We start from the raw sequence: 16475 nt of genomic DNA, 5'->3' as shown, positions 1-16475 counted from the left end.
CTGACCGAAAATACACTGCGCTGTTCTGATTCGCGCAAACGACGAACTGTGGATCAGCAGACCAAACGTTGTGGCGGGGTTTACTGTAGCGAATCAGCCCCCTGAACAAATCATCTAAATCGGGTGGCACGCCACAACCTCCCTGTAGAAAGGCTTCGAAACATTGTTTCGGCTCATGACGGTTCCGATCTGAATGCTGTTCTCGAAATCTGTGCCGCACATATCGCATTCCCATCAAAGAACTTCCAACAGCGCGGATAGCCCAGGCATCTGCAGACTGCAACCTGATCGGCCGCTCGTGGCCTGGCACAGCCAGAGATCCTTCAGCACCTTGGCTGAGCTGGATTTCTCGGAATCTGGACACTTCCGGCTACTCGTGGCTGGAAAGCAACTTGGCGGAAACTCAAATACAATGATGAGAGCGTGACAACAGGTGCAACAGGATGCTGTTCCCTGAGTTTGGCCATATACGGAGAGGAAGCATGTACCAACACTGTTGTACCTCCTCACACTTGTAGGGAGAAAAATAATGAACAATTTACACTTCTGTGAATCTGGGAAGCCAATTGACAAGAGAAGTGGTTGGTAAAGTTGTCTGATCATCATAGCAATGCCCCTGGACTTGAGTGATCAATAAAATCTATACAAATTCAGGTCAGCAAAATCATTGGTCAATGACTCTACAAGATTGAAGTCCATACTTATGTGCTCCGATTCGAGCGATGTTCCTCTGAATGCGAGCCACCGGAGGCCAGCACTCGTAGGATTGAAAGATTACCTACCCCGCCGCCAGTACATCCAGCCAAGGTGAAAAGCTTGTCTTGGGCATGGCTTTCCCGCAATGTGAAAAGTCCATGGGCTGTATGCCAGTGACTGCAACTGAATTAGCTGATCACTTTTGCGCACATGTGTTGAGGCGTGGCTCATACGTGCCGGAATGTCTTACTTCCGTCCAGATGTATTCAATAGCTGCTCCTCTAGTTTCCTTTCCACGTAAGCTGTCTTGAATGAGGTGCTCGTAGCTGGCGCGGGCTTTTGCGAGGAGCGAGCTGTCATCCCAGTTGTTCTCCCAAGACTTCAGGTTATTGAAGTAAGCGCATTGCGCACCACCACAAATCCAATAGCTGTCAAGGCCAGGATTGAGATAGTCCCAAATCCAACCGCAAAGATCGGCCCATACGTATAACTTGGTTGACGTGGCGGACCACGGATATCCGTGGAAGTGCTGATGTGAGGACAGGTCATTTCCAAAAGACGGTCTTTTTTGCGTACATGAGAGCAATTCATACATTGTATTGAGCAAAAGCAACTCTCTTGGTACCACTGCATCTTCGGGATTTCACTACACTCCATAACCCGTCTTCGGGTGTCGATATGGAGATCACTGGGGTACAAATCCTAGACTTGATAAATGTTCGCTCCAGAAATTTGGCAAGTGATCTTCTGACAGCTTTGTATGGCCAAAACCGAAGCGTCCTGAACGTAATGTCGGCCTTGGCATCTCTGACCCCAAACATCTGACCATGTCAGCGAAATTCATTTTCGGACTCTAAACTTGGACTAACGTTCTCAATGATTTCCGCAGTACTGCAATTCATATCCTCCACGTATCTGTCCAAATACTCAATTAGCACCACAGCCATGCTCATCGGATAAGACTTACCAAGACAATTGCCGTCAGCCTCAGTTCCACCAGGTAGCCAACCAATAGCCTCAATTCCATGCTACTTAACATAACGGATTTCCGTCGTCACTGTGCTTTGCCTTTCACGTCTCCTCTTCGTTACACAGAAGGTCGCCAATGCCAACAACAGACTCGGCACACCCACGCCTAGCCCCACGGCCAAAGCAATAATATCTGACTGAGCTAATCCCTTGTTGCCGGTATTGGCGCTTGAGGTCCCCGACTTTGTGTCCTCAGTGGTGATTGGGCTGCTGGCTGACGAGGAGTTGTTCGCATTCGCATCGAGGTGTGTCTTTGGTAGAATGGCAGTGGATGTAACTTTTGCCGAGTTGCTGGCGGCTATACTGGGCGCACTCGTCTGCACAGCGGCGGCAACATTTGCAGTGGCACAGTAAGCGTTGTAGAGATCCATCGCACTGGTGACCTCTCCAGAAAAGTCTGCACCGCACCCCGAGCTTACACAGGACGAGATGTACGACGAAGCGGAAGCAGCAGCCTTGGTGTCGCAATAGCAAAAGTTCTGAGGATCGCAACCACATGACAGCTTGATCCCCAGATCATAATAACCACTGTTCCAGGGGCAACTCCATACTCCTTGGTATACTAGACATGTGGCTGCACAAGGACGCATTGTTGCATAGGGAGGTGAGGCAGCGAGCGAAACGTACGCTGTCGGGCCTGATGCGCTTGTTGCACAACTTCCCATGTAAGCAAGGGTGAGCGTTATAAGCACATATGCTGTGCGAAGACTTTGATAGAATCATGTTGACAGTCGTTGGCATGAGGTATGCACGCAAAATTTGACAAGTAAACAACTTTGTCAATTGATTTTCAGATTGCGAGACATTTATTACTTACATGTGCGAAGCGATTGCAAAAATATAGGGGCTTCAGCCGCACCATGAGGCTGGATAGCCAAGATGGCAATTTCAGTAACTCCGTCCATGTGCATGAAATTCCGATAGTCAGATTTCACGCTCATTGGATACATCTCTGGGCGAGGCTTAAGCCGCCAGCCGGCTGCCAAGGTGTGGTGTATCTGGCAGCCAGGATTGAATTACTTTCCGAGTAGCGGAAAGTTGTCTCGACGATAGGGCGAATCTGATTGGTAACGGCAAAAAAGTTTAAAGCTCGTCCTTGTATATCGAATCAGAACTGGCTTTTTGTTTCTCTGCCTGGTTGGAGCCCAGGTGATATTTTTCGACCCCAGCCGTCAATGCTTTCAGATGACTCCAATCCTTGGAGTCCTCTCCAAGACCCCAAGCAAATACTCCACCAAGTTTTTTCTCCTCAACGATAAGTGGGAACTTCTTCAAGATTGCTCTCGGCGTGTCCCATGTCCACCAGATGTTTTGGCTCTCATCCCAATAGTAATGTCCTCCGTGTATTTCGTCGTAGTGTCCTTTCTTTAAGGCTCTGTTGAATGAGTGCTCAAGTTCATTTGGAACATTGTCGATCCAAGAAAATGCTCCTGCCTGACCCAGATCTGCTCCTGTCTCCGGATCTTCCATCAAGACAGTTTTGCAGACGGGAATGTTCGCGGAGCAGTTCCCCTCGGGATCTGTCTTGAACCACTTGACATAGAAAGCCAAGCCTAAATTGGCCTGCTCTGGAGCTAGGCCATTTTCCAGATAAGCGTTGATGGCATCTAGAGAGAGTTCGACGCCTGTATGGTGCTTAGTGACAATGTCTCGGCGATTCATGAGGTCGTAGGTCATGATGTTGAGGAAGTCAACTGATTTGCTGATTAATGGCACTGTTGATTTTGTAAATGCAAGCATATCTCGGAGTAAGCCTGGTACAGCAGCTGAGATAACCTTTTGGGGACCGAGGGCTGCCCGGATCTCCTCTAGGAGAAGGGGATAGGCTGTGATCTCCCATTCTTTCTCTGAATTGGGAACTTGTTTGTAGTCCTCACCGTTCCCTCTGCTGATTGTCAGCCAGATATGGATTCTCGAGGACTGGAACTGACCCAGGATACTCCCAATCAATATCAACGCCTAGATGATATCAGTAGCTATGGCTAGATCAGGATATAATGACCGACCATCCGCTCCTGTGTAATCAACCATCGCTTTCACATTCTTCGCAAACAACTTTCGGCTGCTACTTGTCTGCGCAGCAATTGGAAAGCCAGTATCACCCCAACCACCAATGGCAACCATGATCGAAGTTCCTTGAACGAATTTCGATCGTACTTCTTCAACGGTTGTGAAGAATGGCCATTCGGAGGGGCTAGCCTGACTGAATGTTGACGATTGCATAAATGCAATTGCAACATGAGTTATTTGGGACACTAGAGCCGGCTCTGGAACATCGTTGTGCTGACTAGATAAGCTTTAGAGGCATCTCAAAAAGAGGAGAGGATCTCGTACCCAGTCAAGTACATGATATATCTAGCATTGGCTAATGGAGCCATGGCTAAGAAGCTCGTTAGGAAAGAGAGATGCATATTGTCAACTAAAGACTGATGGCTACGTCAGTTTCACCGGCCTAGGGTTTCGAGTTTGATGTTATAGAAGTTGGAGCTGAGGTGTCTTGAGTCTTGGTTTGAATTGGCGACATCAATAAACAGCCAACAAAGAATCTCGCATTGAAACCTGGTCACAATGACAACTCCATGGTGACTGCAGCATGTAATTGGAAGGCTTGCTGTGAGGGCTGTGAGGGCGGGCCAGGATGGTGTACCGGTCACAGTCACGTGTCAGCACCGCGTAAAGCTGTTTTGGATACCGCGTCTTGACGCGACGAATCTCTTTTCAACAACAGTCCAACCTTCATCCAGCCATGGCGATCACGAAAGGCGAAGAAAAGGGCGAGTCGTCCACCTCTGCAGCAAAAAAGGTACTCAAGGCCAATACCAATGGAGTCGCCAATTACGAATTGCCATGGTAAGTCCAGTACTTCCTCCACTAAACGGAAATCTGACACTGCCAGGGTTGAAAAATATCGACCAGTGTTCCTCGACGATGTGGTGGGCAATACCGAGACGATTGAACGGCTGAAGATCATTGCGAAAGATGGAAATATGCCTCATGTTATCATTTCTGGTATGCCGGGTATTGGGAAGACAACTTCAGTGCTCTGTCTGGCAAGACAGCTTCTGGGAGACTCGTATAAAGAAGCTGTTCTGGAACTGAATGCCAGTGACGAAAGAGGTTAGGTCTTTGTTTCCAAGGACGCATACAGTTTCTCACATCTGCGACCAGGTATCGATGTAGTACGGAATCGAATCAAGGGCTTTGCGCAGAAAAAGGTTACTCTGCCTCAAGGCCGCCAAAAACTCGTTATTCTCGACGAAGCAGACAGCATGACATCCGGTGCACAACAAGCACTCCGCAGAACGATGGAAATATACTCTTCGACCACCCGATTTGCATTCGCTTGCAATCAGTCGAACAAGATTATAGAACCTCTACAATCCCGTTGCGCGATTCTACGATACTCTCGCCTGACAGATGCGCAGGTTGTGAAGAGGCTGCTCCAGATTATCGAGGCTGAGAAGGTGGAATATAGCGAGGACGGATTGGCTGCTTTGGTCTTCAGTGCAGAGGGAGATATGCGACAGGCTATCAACAACTTGCAGTCTACATGGGCTGGATTTGGGTTTGTGAGCGGAGACAATGTCTTCAAGGTTGTCGACTCTCCACATCCTATCAAAGTTCAAGCCATGCTCAAAGCCTGCTACGAGGGCAAAGTTGATGCAGCGTTAGAGACACTGAAGGAACTATGGGATTTGGGATATTCAAGCCACGATATCATCAGTACGATGTTCCGAGTTACAAAGACTATACCGACATTGAGCGAGCATTCGAAGCTGGAGTTTATCAAGGAGATTGGGTTTACGCATATGAAGATTTTGGAGGGCGTGCAGACGCTTTTGCAGCTCAGTGGATGTGTGGCTAGATTGGCGAAGCTGAATATGGATTCGAGGCAGTTCATTGCTGCAAAGTAATATAACCGGAAGCAAGGAGGCATTGGGAGGCGTTTGGGTTGTCTTATGAGTTATGTTTAGGGTTATGTGGCTGGAGTATAAAGCCACCATACTTGCAATGACGAACATTCTATGACGTGCCCTCTGGGTATCCATGCATTCATTCCTTTGAAAAGATACATATGTGTATCTCATCTTTCTTTTTTCGGAGGAACTTCATCTTCGAACTCCTTCTCATAGCTCTCCCATACAGCCCGATCCCTCAACAATCTTCTCTGCATCCGTACTTTCGCTTCATATTCTCTCACTCTGTGATCAGCTTCTAAGCAAGCCCCAAGAATCATGCCTAAAAAACATTAATTATTCTGTCATCAAATATAACTCTAAATCTCCTGGAAATAAGAAACGACGATCTGGAGCACCGATAAACATACCAGACATCTGTAAGAACCTATATGAATCTTATCAGCCGAATTCTCAGAGTTTCCTTGAATAGAAGCCAACCCAAACTCACACTTTAAACTGGATTGTTAATCCCCTATAAATCGGCGACATGGTATATCCAGCCCCTCCAAGAATAGCAGCAAAGAAACCCCACTACGTTTTGATCAGTTTCCATCATCTCGCTTCAATCTCATCCATAAAGTAGATCCTCCCGTCGTACCCCTCACGCGACTCATTCTTACCTTCGCAGCACCGGCCACAGCCCCTCGTCCGCCTTCCCACGCAGCATCGTTGGCTTCCTCACTTCTTAAACCTCCGGAGGTATGCATCACTATTGTTTTGGTCCTTTTTGGTTGGTTGTTACATTTGTGAGGTTTTGGTTGAGTTTACATGGCGGTTGATCGATGAGCGGGATTTGATGAAGTCATGAAGCGAGGGTGCTAGCGCCGTTTGCTTGTTCAGTGGGCGGGTTTATGGACGATTTGGATTGGTGGGAGACATGGCTTTGAACCCCTTTGAAAGTGATTCGGAGTTTTCGGCATTCTTATTTTTCTAATTTGGTTACTAGTATTTCACAACTTCTGATGAAGTTTGATAATTCTACTCTATGGTACAAAACACAACCAAACTGCAGGCTCGGATTACCGTTCTGCCATGCTTTCGGGGAAGTCTAGCAAATCGCCGTCTATGGATATATACAGTCTAGAGTCATGTTACAAATGTAGTGGGAACTCGTTCGCATATCACTCATTAATCCATTTACGATTCATTGGATGGAACCGGGCATGACTCAGGTGGTCTTTGGACGGCATGTGTCTAGCGGAATCGACAACATTCTCGACGTCGATCTCGAAAGCCATCTTGTTCAAGAAATTGACAGCCTAGCTCAGTGTCAGTAACCAAATGTCGGGTTGTCAAGTCTGATGTTTCTTACCGGCCGAGCATGCCATCTATGGCCCCCAATCTCGAACCAGGAGAGATGTCCGCCAAGAGAGGTGGTACATAGTACAGCGTAGGGTGTTTGTTTTACTTCTTCGTATGGCAGCGCTTCATCTACTGCGATCTAGAAATCGTCAGCGAGTAATGGGTCTGAGAGATTATTATATTTACAGGATCATCTTTTGCGTTTATTGCAAAAAGCGGGATACGGATTGAGAACAACGAATCAGTCGACGATGCATCACGATAATATGCTCCTTCTGTCGGGTAGCCCCAAGTCGGTCCTTGTACTTCTCTGTCGAATTCGTGGAGGTATGTCACACTACGGATCTTTTCGAAATCCAGTGCGGGATTCTTTGATACCTCATCATGATGACGCTCGATCAACTTCTTCATGTTTGCTCCCATGGTCTTCGAATAGATCTCTCTTCCGAGCCATGTTCTCTGGAGGGCCAAAGATCCTGCATCAAGGTTCCAAGGATTTGAGCATATGACAGCGCTCTTCAATTCACAAGCTGCTCCTTCCTCGCCAATGTACTGAGAAACTTTAGCAACTCATGATGTTCCAAGTGCAGTTCATTTCCACTCACGTTTGTCAGGATGTTAGCCCCCAAAGAAAATCCAGCACCGAACAGCGGCCTGTTCGGAAACTTCTTTCTCAGCCACTTCACAGTTTGCCGGCAATCCCAAGTAGCTCTGGCATTGTACAATATACTACTTGTGATCTTGTGATTCGCACAACCTCGAGAATTGATCACACACGCTTCCCACTGTCTATCTCCCTCAGCGGCGATAAGAGGTGCTAATACGTGCTTCAAGTAGATCTCATAAGATCCTCCGGAAAGTCCATGTAACACGACCAGCATCGGACGGTTGTCCAATGATCCAATGCCTTCAAATGCTTCTTCCGAAAAGTAAGTTGTCCTGATGGGTAGCGTATCGTCAACTTCCGTGTTAGTTGGGACGACAAAGTCAACAGCAAATGAGCCATGGTAAGCTGGATCTTCATTCTCAAAAATCTTGCGCTTGTAGAATATCGGGGGACCATCATTCTTCAGTGCTGTCCACATTGTCTGCACGTGACCATTGAAGAGCAATGGATTCAGGCGACATGGTGGTGTAGACTCTTCACAAACAGAGAGCAATTCTGTTGGCGTGCCATCCTTTTTCCTGAGTGCTAAGGGGGTTGCACAATTGGTAAATGAAATCGATGCATGCCCGAGCCACTCCATGATCCCACGCTGCTGATGATGGCGCTAGGAGGAGTACTGAATCAGAGACGAAGTGGTGAAGGCCCGAGTTGGAGGGAGATAACCAGCAATGTAAGCAGAAGATTTGGTGACTTTCAATGAAAAGGAGAAGAAATAAGAGGACCAGGAAGAAAATTTTTAGATGCCTGTAAAGGGTAGTATTTACAAAGAAGTGAAATTTTGGACACGAAGCTTCTCTACACAAACTCTGGGCCTCGGTATGGCAAAGTTATGGGGCAGATTCCAAAAATGGGAACCCTGGAAACCTCCAGGGATCAAAAGTCAGGACCACCGTGCTGGATCGGTGGGACTGCGGCAAAACTTCTAGTCAGGTTAGCTTATTTGGACTTGACGGCCGCGACAAACCTTCTGAATAGTCGCGTCCGCCAAGTTCCAACAGAACAGAGCAGGAAAGCTATGTCATATCAAGGAGGCCCCGCGCCTGATAATGGCAATGGCTATTGGGCTAGCCATGGCCATGGCCCTCCGAATCCATATAACGCACATGATCCGCGAGCCCGGCAGGGAGGGTCATATGGGGCGCAACCTCACTATGCAGCGCCAGTCAACCCCGGGCATACTGGTGGAAATGGACAGCATTGGAACCAGAACGGACAGCAGCAATATATGAACCCAAACCAGATGAATCATAATGTTTCTTATGCGCCAGCGCCTCCTCCGCAACAGTACCAACCCGCTCCTGCTCCTGCTCCTCCCCAATACATCTCCCCCGCCCAGCTTCTCCAACAGCAACCACTTCAACCTCGAATGCCACAACCATATCAGCGAGCACCAGACCTCTCCAACGGCCGGAATATCCTGGACCCAGTTTATAGTATCCCAGCCAGAAACTCCTCCTCGTTTTCCGACCCCACGCGCGATATGGCCATGCTTTTAATTTCCTTGGCGGAGGAGTACTTCGACTCGGCTCACACCCTGGCGCCGTCCGTAATGTTCTCAATGACGGATGCCGACATTAATACATACACGAAATTGATTGCCACTGGGCTCGGGTGCTTGGAAACAGCCCTGAAAAACGTCAAGCTGCCTCCCAGGTTGGAAGCAAATATACGGTTACGGTATGCAGGTGTGCTGTATGAAGAGACGGACAACTATATGGAAGGAGAAACGGCGTTGAGCAAAGGCATTGCACTTTGTGAAAGAGTATGGAAGTTTTGCTCTACATGCTTATTGAAACTAACATGGACCAGAACCACTACTACGATCTTAAGTATGCGATGCAATTCCTCCTTGCGCAGTTCATGGCCAAGAAGAACCCAAAGGCTTCTATGAAGGCTTTGGATGGTCATGTCTCGGAATCGGAAGCGTGAGCGCCTTTGGTCCGATCCAAAAGCACGGCTGACAATTTTAGTTACCAACACTATCCTTGGGTGTACGTATTTCGACTTCTCAGAGCCTCCCACTCACTAGTTTCCGGGATTGCGTCTGAGAACCACGCGGCAATCCATAACCTGACAGCTGTCACTGATCTCGCTGAACGACAAGGTGACCATGCTATTCATCTCATCGCGTCACTCATGAAGGCAATCGCACACATGAAAAAGACCGGCCCGGAGGCTATGGAGAATATTCAAGCTTCGATAGCTGCTGCGTGGAGATACCAAACCGAGACTAGTTGCAACATACCCCAATTGGTTGGCCTCACGCACATTCTCGCCGTAGCATGCAGCATCAGAGAAGGGAACTCAAAGACCATGGTTGCAGACCTGAAGAACATGCAACTGATGATGGATGCTGCGCTCAAAAACCCAGCATGGAGCACCACAAGCGATGTCATTGTAATCCCTATCAAGAGGACCCCGAAGAGCTCACAGATTGTCAGCTCTGACACCCGGATGGTACTGGGAATTGGAGAAGACGGCGGTGACAACCTCATGATGTGTTTCTTAAACAAAAAGGACACTTATTCCATCACGTTAGTCCTCACATGCAATTACTTCAGTCTTAGAGACTAACACATGTAGCTACCTTCTGTCTGGCATAGTTCTGCTACACAAGAATTCTGCTGACCAGAAAGGGTTCAAATACCTGAAAGCCGGCCTAGACTTGTTAGAAGGTAAGAACTCAAGAAGCTACAATGTACAGAACTCTACGTAACACTCTACAGGGGATATTAAAGTTGTAAAGAAGCCGCCTGGTCTGTTGCCTGATCTGATATCTCAGCGACAATGGCGTGGGCAGATATTATGCTACTTCCGCGTTTACATGGCATTCTGTTCCGCTGGGGTTGGAGACTGGTCCGAGACCAAGCGATACATCGACGAACTGAAGACAACGTCCATAAATTTCAACATGTCATCAACTGAGCCACTCGAGACTCTGGCGATGTACATGACTGCAGTTTACCATCAAGGTGTCGGGAATCTTGACCTAGCACTGGATTTCTTCCAGGACCCAAAATTTGCCTTGCCTGCGGCCAAAAACTCTATCGTCACATCGGTGGATCAACTATATCGGGACATCTGTCTTCTCGCTGCACTCAATACTCTCTGGATTCTGCAAGAGCGTCCTCGACAGGATACCAGCAGGAATACGGTATTGATAGAGAAGCTGAAGCCCTTTTGTGAGAACAATCCAAACCAGGACATTCGGACAGCGTTCAACCTTGTCGTTGCAACAGTACCAACAAACCCCCCGGCCCATATGTACGATGTCAAAGGTTATCTGCGTGCTGCATTACAAGGAGCCTCAGCTACTGCCAATACACAATTTCTATGCATCACGTTAAATGTGATGTGCAGTCGATTCTTCTCGAACGTTGTGGGGGACCAGGCCGAGAAGAGTGCTATGGCCGCATCAACGCAAGCAATGAACAGTGGAAATGTTCTTTGGAGGAGCGTAGCTGATGGTATGTTGGCCCAATGCTACGAGGTACAGGGCAAGAATGTGCTGGCGCAAGAAACGCTAGCGCAGGCTCAACTCTTCGCACAGCAGGCAGCGCCATCTTCATCGACTTCTTTGTCTTGAAACCGGGTCAAATATGTACAATAGTTAAGGTTGCATTTTCGGTGCATCGCGGTCTGAGATGCGGATTCGGACAGGCTGGCTGGATGTTTGGCGCAATTTATACCCATTTGCTTGCTTGTCGCTTCTGAAGTGGTGCATGGCGTAGCAAGGTGTACTATCAAGGAATTGAGACGATTTTGACTTTGCGGACTGCAATGGGCGCCGTGTTTGTCAATCCCAATCAGAACTCAGAACAAATGTCTATTGCACTTACCCTCTCCGTAAATATCTATTGTGAAATGAATGTAGCACGTTGAATGTTCCAAGATCTATGTTTTATGTTTACATACCTATGCAACAACTTGGACTATTAGCCGGTCCACCTCCTGTTTTTTGCTCGGGGCTAGTCTCGTGGAACCCCTGAGCCGGCTCGCCTCTTGCTTGGCAAACGATCCCTGTTTGGGGAGGCTGAAGATGCAGCCAAATAATTTTTGGTGACGCGAACTAAAAGCTCTCTGATAGGACATCACCAATTCTCAACGCAACTCCTTTCTATGTTCTCGACACTATCCCGCGGGAGCTCGAGGGTTAGACAGACATACATCTGTTCAGCATGTCGCTGCAATATACTCGCGCACGCCAACCCTCAGCAACTCCATCTGCTAGGTAATGGCGCAACACTGGCCACGTTGAACGACTTTTCCACCTCTGCACCACAGCAGACGAAAGCCGACGATGGCGAGTCCAGCACAGCCGAGCCTTCGAGCGGAGAGACCCTGAGTGAAAAGCAGGGGGGTTCGAAGAGACGCTCTTCGCGAACGCCACTTTCGAGATCCAAAAGCACCTTGAGAGCACTGAGGGAGTCTTTGCTTGCTGAGGCCCTACCACCACCTCCGCCGCAGCGAAAGTCTTTGGCAACGAGGACGCTAGCATCCAAAGCTTCCGTGAGGGTGAAAGGCGCGAAATCACTGAAGCTGACCAAACCCCAAGCATCTGACGAGAGCCAACTCTCGGAGACATCGAATGGCGCAGCAGATTCGCCGACAGCACAGCAAGCTGCGGGTGAGGTTGGAGACAACGATGAGGGCGATGCTTCAGGGACAACGCGGAAGAAGAAGAAGAAGAAGAATGCGACAGTGGCTCAGAGAAAAGAACCGTCGAAAAAGGGAAAGAAGGCACAATCGAACAAGAACACCGAAGCTAAGGCTGAAGCAGCAGACGAAGCTCATGACTCGGTAGGTATCGATCTGCCGGCGGACTCTTCAGCTGAGACTGGACCGGGAAAGCCGTCTAAGAATGAAACAACAAAGACACTGAAGGCCAAAAAGCGTGCCTCGAAGCTCATTTTGCAAAATGATCCTCCTAAGGCAAACTTAGCTTCAGAGGAAGTAGCTGAGCCTAGCAAAGCTTCACCGGGAGGACATGCCAGGTCGTGGACCGTGATCGGCGAGGATGGTCGTAAGTTTATTGTCAAGCTCCAGGAGGGTGACAAAAGACAGTCGGCAACAGGAAAGGCTGCATCCGCAAAGCCGATGGCGAAAGAACTGAAGTCAAAACCCAAGACGTCGATGAAAGGTACTACGTCTGTCGAGGCTGCGGCATTGGGAAATTCAACCCGTTTGAAGATCAAGAGGGTGAAAAGCAGATCAGAGCACATCGCAGGCACCAAGAGTACGGCGAAATTCTTTGCTGACCATCCAACAATTCGTGCAAAACTGAAGGACATACCACATAATGCTGATGCTACAGTCCTACGAAATCGTCTCAAGGAACTGCTACAAAGCGATCAGTTGTCAGAAGCGGAAAGATTGCCTGCCTTACGTAAACTTATATCCCTTCGAATACTTGGCAGAATAGCACCTGGCCCTCGTTCTCGTCTAGGCAGACCATTGAGCAATAGGAAGATTGAGACGACTCGTTCACTTCGCGTTAAACAAGGCGTGGATAAAAAGGACTCAGTCTCTGTTAGGAGGACACTGCGAGGTACTACAGCTCACGAAATCGACACTGTTGATGCAAGCAATCTACAACTAGTGCCACTCGATACTGGGCCACTTCAAGTACCTCAGCTATCATATGGCTTGGAAAGAGTTCTTTTCAACCCAGGTGTATACCAGCTACAAGACCCTCGATCACGGGTGTACAACTTCGATCCTTATTTGCAGACCATTATGCCTGTCAGCGAATTCGACTTCAACGCGCTCAAAGAGTATATTACCTCGTCTCGGGACAAAGTTCTTTTGTCCAAAGCTATTGCAGAGAAGAAAAAATACACCGGGTCTACTTCGAGCATGACTTCCGCCCTCGCCCATTTCCACTTTCTTCTTTCTCAATGGCGAGAGATAACGGTCAGCAACTTGTCAAAGATGTTTCCTGCCGAGTACGATACTTTTACAGCCATACAGCGCGCCCCGGTCTCAATCTTCCTACGCTGGAGGGATGGTGCGTACGCTATTGACGCAGACAAGCAATACGACAATGCAAATATTCTGATGAGCCTGGGGAAATCCATGGAGAAGCTTCTAACTCTTCCCACTGAAGACTTTGAGAAGTATAGAAGGTCAAACTCTGATCAGATAACCGAAGAAGAGCGCAATGCATCTGAGGAATTTCATTACACCGGGATTGGCGACTTCCTCCTGAGGTCACAACTCGATGCTTATGATTCGCGTCTGCCTGGGACTGGAATGTTTGATCTGAAAACCAGAGCTGTGATCTCAGTCAGAATGGATACAGAGGCCTACGAGGATGGAAGAGGCTATGAGATTCGAGGTCAACATGGTGCATGGGAGTCATTCGAACGTGAATACTACGATATGATTCGGTCCGCTTTTCTAAAGTACTCCTTGCAGGTTAGAATGGGTCGCATGGACGGCATCTTCGTTGCTTATCATAACACCGCGAGGATTTTCGGTTTCCAATACATTAGTCTGCCCGAGATGGACTTTGCCCTTCATGGGACTACTGATACCACACTCGGAGACCAGGAATTCAAGCTAAGTCTGGATCTGCTCAACCGAGTTCTGGATCGTGCTACTGCCAAGTACCCAGAACAATCTCTCCGCATCGTCATCGAGACTAAACGGACGGTGACACCTCAGACGTACATTTTCGCCGAACCCTTCGCAGAAGATTTTATTGAGAAGATTCAAAAGTCAGGCAAAGCCAAAATCGAAAAGTTTGAAAAGGCGGTTCTTGGCCTGGTCACCAAAGAGTACAGTGAAGAGGACCAGGAAAAGGAACTGGCAAAGATCCAAGACCACGTAGAAGCAGGTGTTGAGGGTGGTGAAGCTGGGAACGAAGCTCTTCCGGCAACCGGTGATGCATCTGAACTGAAATCTGGTCGTAACCGTGCAGATGAGAACGGCGACCTCGCCCAAGACGAAGATGTTTCGGACGCAGAGGACCTGTCAGAGGATGCAAGAGAGCTGGCCGATGTAGTCTCCGCTACGTTGGCGGAAGGTCAGGTTGTTGAAGATGAAGTGGATGAAGCCGTTGACGAAGAGTCTTCCGACGATACAAAAGAAGTCGATTTGGAGCAGTCTTCTGTTGAAGGAAGTGAAGATGCTTCAGAGACTGGTTTGGAAGATGCAGATAACCACGAGACTGCTGAACCTGACGAGACTGCGGAGCCTGACGAGACTGCTGAGCCTGACGAGACTGCTGAACCTGAAGAGAGTGTTGATGTTGAGGTTTCGCAGCCAGTTGTAGCCAACAAGAATGCTGTGCCTAGGGACATGATAGCTATGGTCCTGACAATCCGGAACAAAGTCAACGGCAAAGATAAACTTCGCCCCGAAAGACTCAAGTCCGAAGACACATGGGAAGTCGAGCACACGCTTTCCGAGGTCGAGGATCCCGAGGAGATTGCTTCGCTTTACGAGGCGACTCTTCGTCGTCGTGAGCGCGCGCATAACAAGACTATTGATTTGAATAAGGAGTCATTCAACAATATCTATCTGCAGAGGATCAAGGACATGAATCGGCGTGGTCGCAAGTGGAGAGAGCAGCAGAGTGAGTTGGATAAGACTCAGCCGGTGAAAGTGCTGAATGTAAATGATGGGAAGAACAAGACGGGTTTGTGGGCACAGGAGGAAGAGAAAGATGACAGCCAGCAGTAGAAGGCGCCATGTATAATATGAGAAGGAGGAAGCTGTACTATTATATTATCTGTAGAAAGGTGTGAAAACTGTGTAATAGGTTCTGTAGAAGTGTATAACAATCATCCCTCTACCCTCGTCATATCAATGACGGCTCTCTCCACTCGCACAGCCGTTTTGCTGAGATCTCGCTTTGGTCAAGCTCGTCTCGCCCCCTTTGGCTTCAAGGACCGGTAGCATGCCGAAATGTCTATGCTCGCTCAACAATACTATTACATCACTGTTGCTATTGCCAGTGCATTGTGGCATCAACGTTTTTCTCTGGTCCCTTTAACATGGGACTCCCTTGCCAGCATAAAACCACTTCGGGCACCAGAAAATTCTGTCGCGAGCGAGGAATCGCCTACAAGGGTGCTCTAGTCTTCTTCTGCTCAATCATCTACTACTCTTGAGCTGTCTCTCAAACTACTTCCACGACATAGATACTTGTACTTTTTAAGCATGTCTTGGTCGCGGCTGGATTTTGGAATCTCAGTGCGAACAGAGGATCATCAATGGCGTGCATCGCTTTCTTTGAGACAAGTATATCCTGCTGCCCATTTACAAGGTTGCATGGTGTACATCGCTGTAGCTATCGCGTAAGCACGTCAGAAACGCTTCATTCATCGCTACTTTTGGTAAGCTAATGTGAACTGCCATGGCGCTTGCAAGCTCTTTCCCAAATACTCATCGATTGCGATGATTACGCGCCTGTCACGTGGGCCAGTCGACGGACATTCCCAGATCAATAACGAGCAGTAATTTGTTTGGCTATTACTAGCTTGTCACCTTTCTGGTGGCTTTTTGAAAAAAGTTTTCACCAACCAAACTACTAGTCTGGGGCCCATATTTACCATCGAAGGGGTTCGACGTTGAAACAAGTCTGGGTGGAGGAATTAATAGAAACCCCGTTGTTGGTTCATGGACCGAAACTAGATAGTGCTCAAAGGCTTCCTCCATTTCTTGTTCTTTAAGGTAGTGAGAATCACACTTCCAAATTGGTGCACAGTGCGTCTTCATTTGTGTTGATCCACCGCCTAGATCTGTTAAGCCTGCTCGAAAGCTCTATAGCATGTATGTATAATTCTTTTCAACGGTTCTTTGTCAGATACTGGTCT

The 16475-nt window shown here is 48.2% G+C and overlaps 8 protein-coding genes across 8 annotated transcripts; 3 read left to right on the top strand and 5 right to left on the bottom strand.

Annotated features, from left to right (window-relative positions):
* Window positions 1-892: 892 nt before the first annotated feature.
* Window positions 893-1291, bottom strand: ONS95_013334 (uncharacterized protein; the record flags this gene model as incomplete). Its single annotated transcript, XM_058506979.1, has 1 exon — window positions 893-1291. The coding sequence occupies one exon, from the start codon at window positions 1289-1291 to the stop codon at window positions 893-895; it is 399 nt and encodes a 132-aa protein (XP_058357710.1).
* Window positions 1292-1494: 203 nt separating this feature from the next.
* ONS95_013333 (uncharacterized protein) lies at window positions 1495-2382 on the bottom strand. The gene has a single exon (XM_058506978.1). It carries the CDS (start codon window positions 2313-2315, stop codon window positions 1725-1727), a length of 591 nt encoding a protein of 196 aa, XP_058357709.1. The 5' UTR covers window positions 2316-2382; the 3' UTR covers window positions 1495-1724.
* Window positions 2383-2808: 426 nt separating this feature from the next.
* On the bottom strand, window positions 2809-4136 carry ONS95_013332 (uncharacterized protein; the record flags this gene model as incomplete). The annotated part of the gene is made up of 4 exons (XM_058506977.1): window positions 2809-3610; window positions 3657-3684; window positions 3732-4012; window positions 4060-4136. The coding sequence occupies 4 exons, from the start codon at window positions 4134-4136 to the stop codon at window positions 2809-2811; spliced, it is 1188 nt and encodes a 395-aa protein (XP_058357708.1).
* Window positions 4137-4454: 318 nt separating this feature from the next.
* Window positions 4455-5670, top strand: RFC4 (replication factor C subunit 4). Its single transcript, XM_058508755.1, has 3 exons — window positions 4455-4575; window positions 4622-4842; window positions 4894-5670. Exons 1-3 carry the CDS (start codon window positions 4472-4474, stop codon window positions 5637-5639), a joined length of 1071 nt encoding a protein of 356 aa, XP_058357707.1. The 5' UTR covers window positions 4455-4471; the 3' UTR covers window positions 5640-5670.
* On the bottom strand, window positions 5671-6595 carry ONS95_013331 (uncharacterized protein). Its single transcript, XM_058506976.1, has 4 exons — window positions 6305-6595; window positions 6133-6215; window positions 6053-6069; window positions 5671-5964 (listed from the first exon to the last, which is right to left on the bottom strand). Exons 1-4 carry the CDS (start codon window positions 6389-6391, stop codon window positions 5810-5812), a joined length of 342 nt encoding a protein of 113 aa, XP_058357706.1. The 5' UTR covers window positions 6392-6595; the 3' UTR covers window positions 5671-5809.
* On the bottom strand, window positions 6589-8513 carry ONS95_013330 (uncharacterized protein). Its single transcript, XM_058506975.1, has 4 exons — window positions 7592-8513; window positions 7173-7538; window positions 6997-7125; window positions 6589-6943 (listed from the first exon to the last, which is right to left on the bottom strand). The coding sequence occupies exons 1-4, from the start codon at window positions 8231-8233 to the stop codon at window positions 6806-6808; spliced, it is 1275 nt and encodes a 424-aa protein (XP_058357705.1). The 5' UTR covers window positions 8234-8513; the 3' UTR covers window positions 6589-6805.
* On the top strand, window positions 8501-11504 carry ONS95_013329 (uncharacterized protein; the record flags this gene model as incomplete). The annotated part of the gene is made up of 5 exons (XM_058506974.1): window positions 8501-9415; window positions 9463-9578; window positions 9624-10187; window positions 10237-10328; window positions 10380-11504. 5 exons carry the CDS (start codon window positions 8501-8503, stop codon window positions 11237-11239), a joined length of 2547 nt encoding a protein of 848 aa, XP_058357704.1. The 3' UTR covers window positions 11240-11504.
* A 268-nt stretch (window positions 11505-11772) lies between these two features.
* On the top strand, window positions 11773-15339 carry ONS95_013328 (uncharacterized protein; the record flags this gene model as incomplete). The annotated part of the gene is made up of 1 exon (XM_058506973.1): window positions 11773-15339. One exon carries the CDS (start codon window positions 11773-11775, stop codon window positions 15337-15339), a length of 3567 nt encoding a protein of 1188 aa, XP_058357703.1.
* Window positions 15340-16475: the final 1136 nt, after the last annotated feature.

Source organism: Cadophora gregata, assembly GCF_030347475.1.
Source record: "Cadophora gregata isolate MNR1 chromosome Unknown scaffold_7, whole genome shotgun sequence".
Taxonomy (NCBI): Eukaryota; Fungi; Ascomycota; class Leotiomycetes; order Helotiales; family Ploettnerulaceae; genus Cadophora; species Cadophora gregata.
Note: the sequence above shows the minus strand (reverse complement) of the source record. Positions and strands in the feature narration are given on the sequence as shown.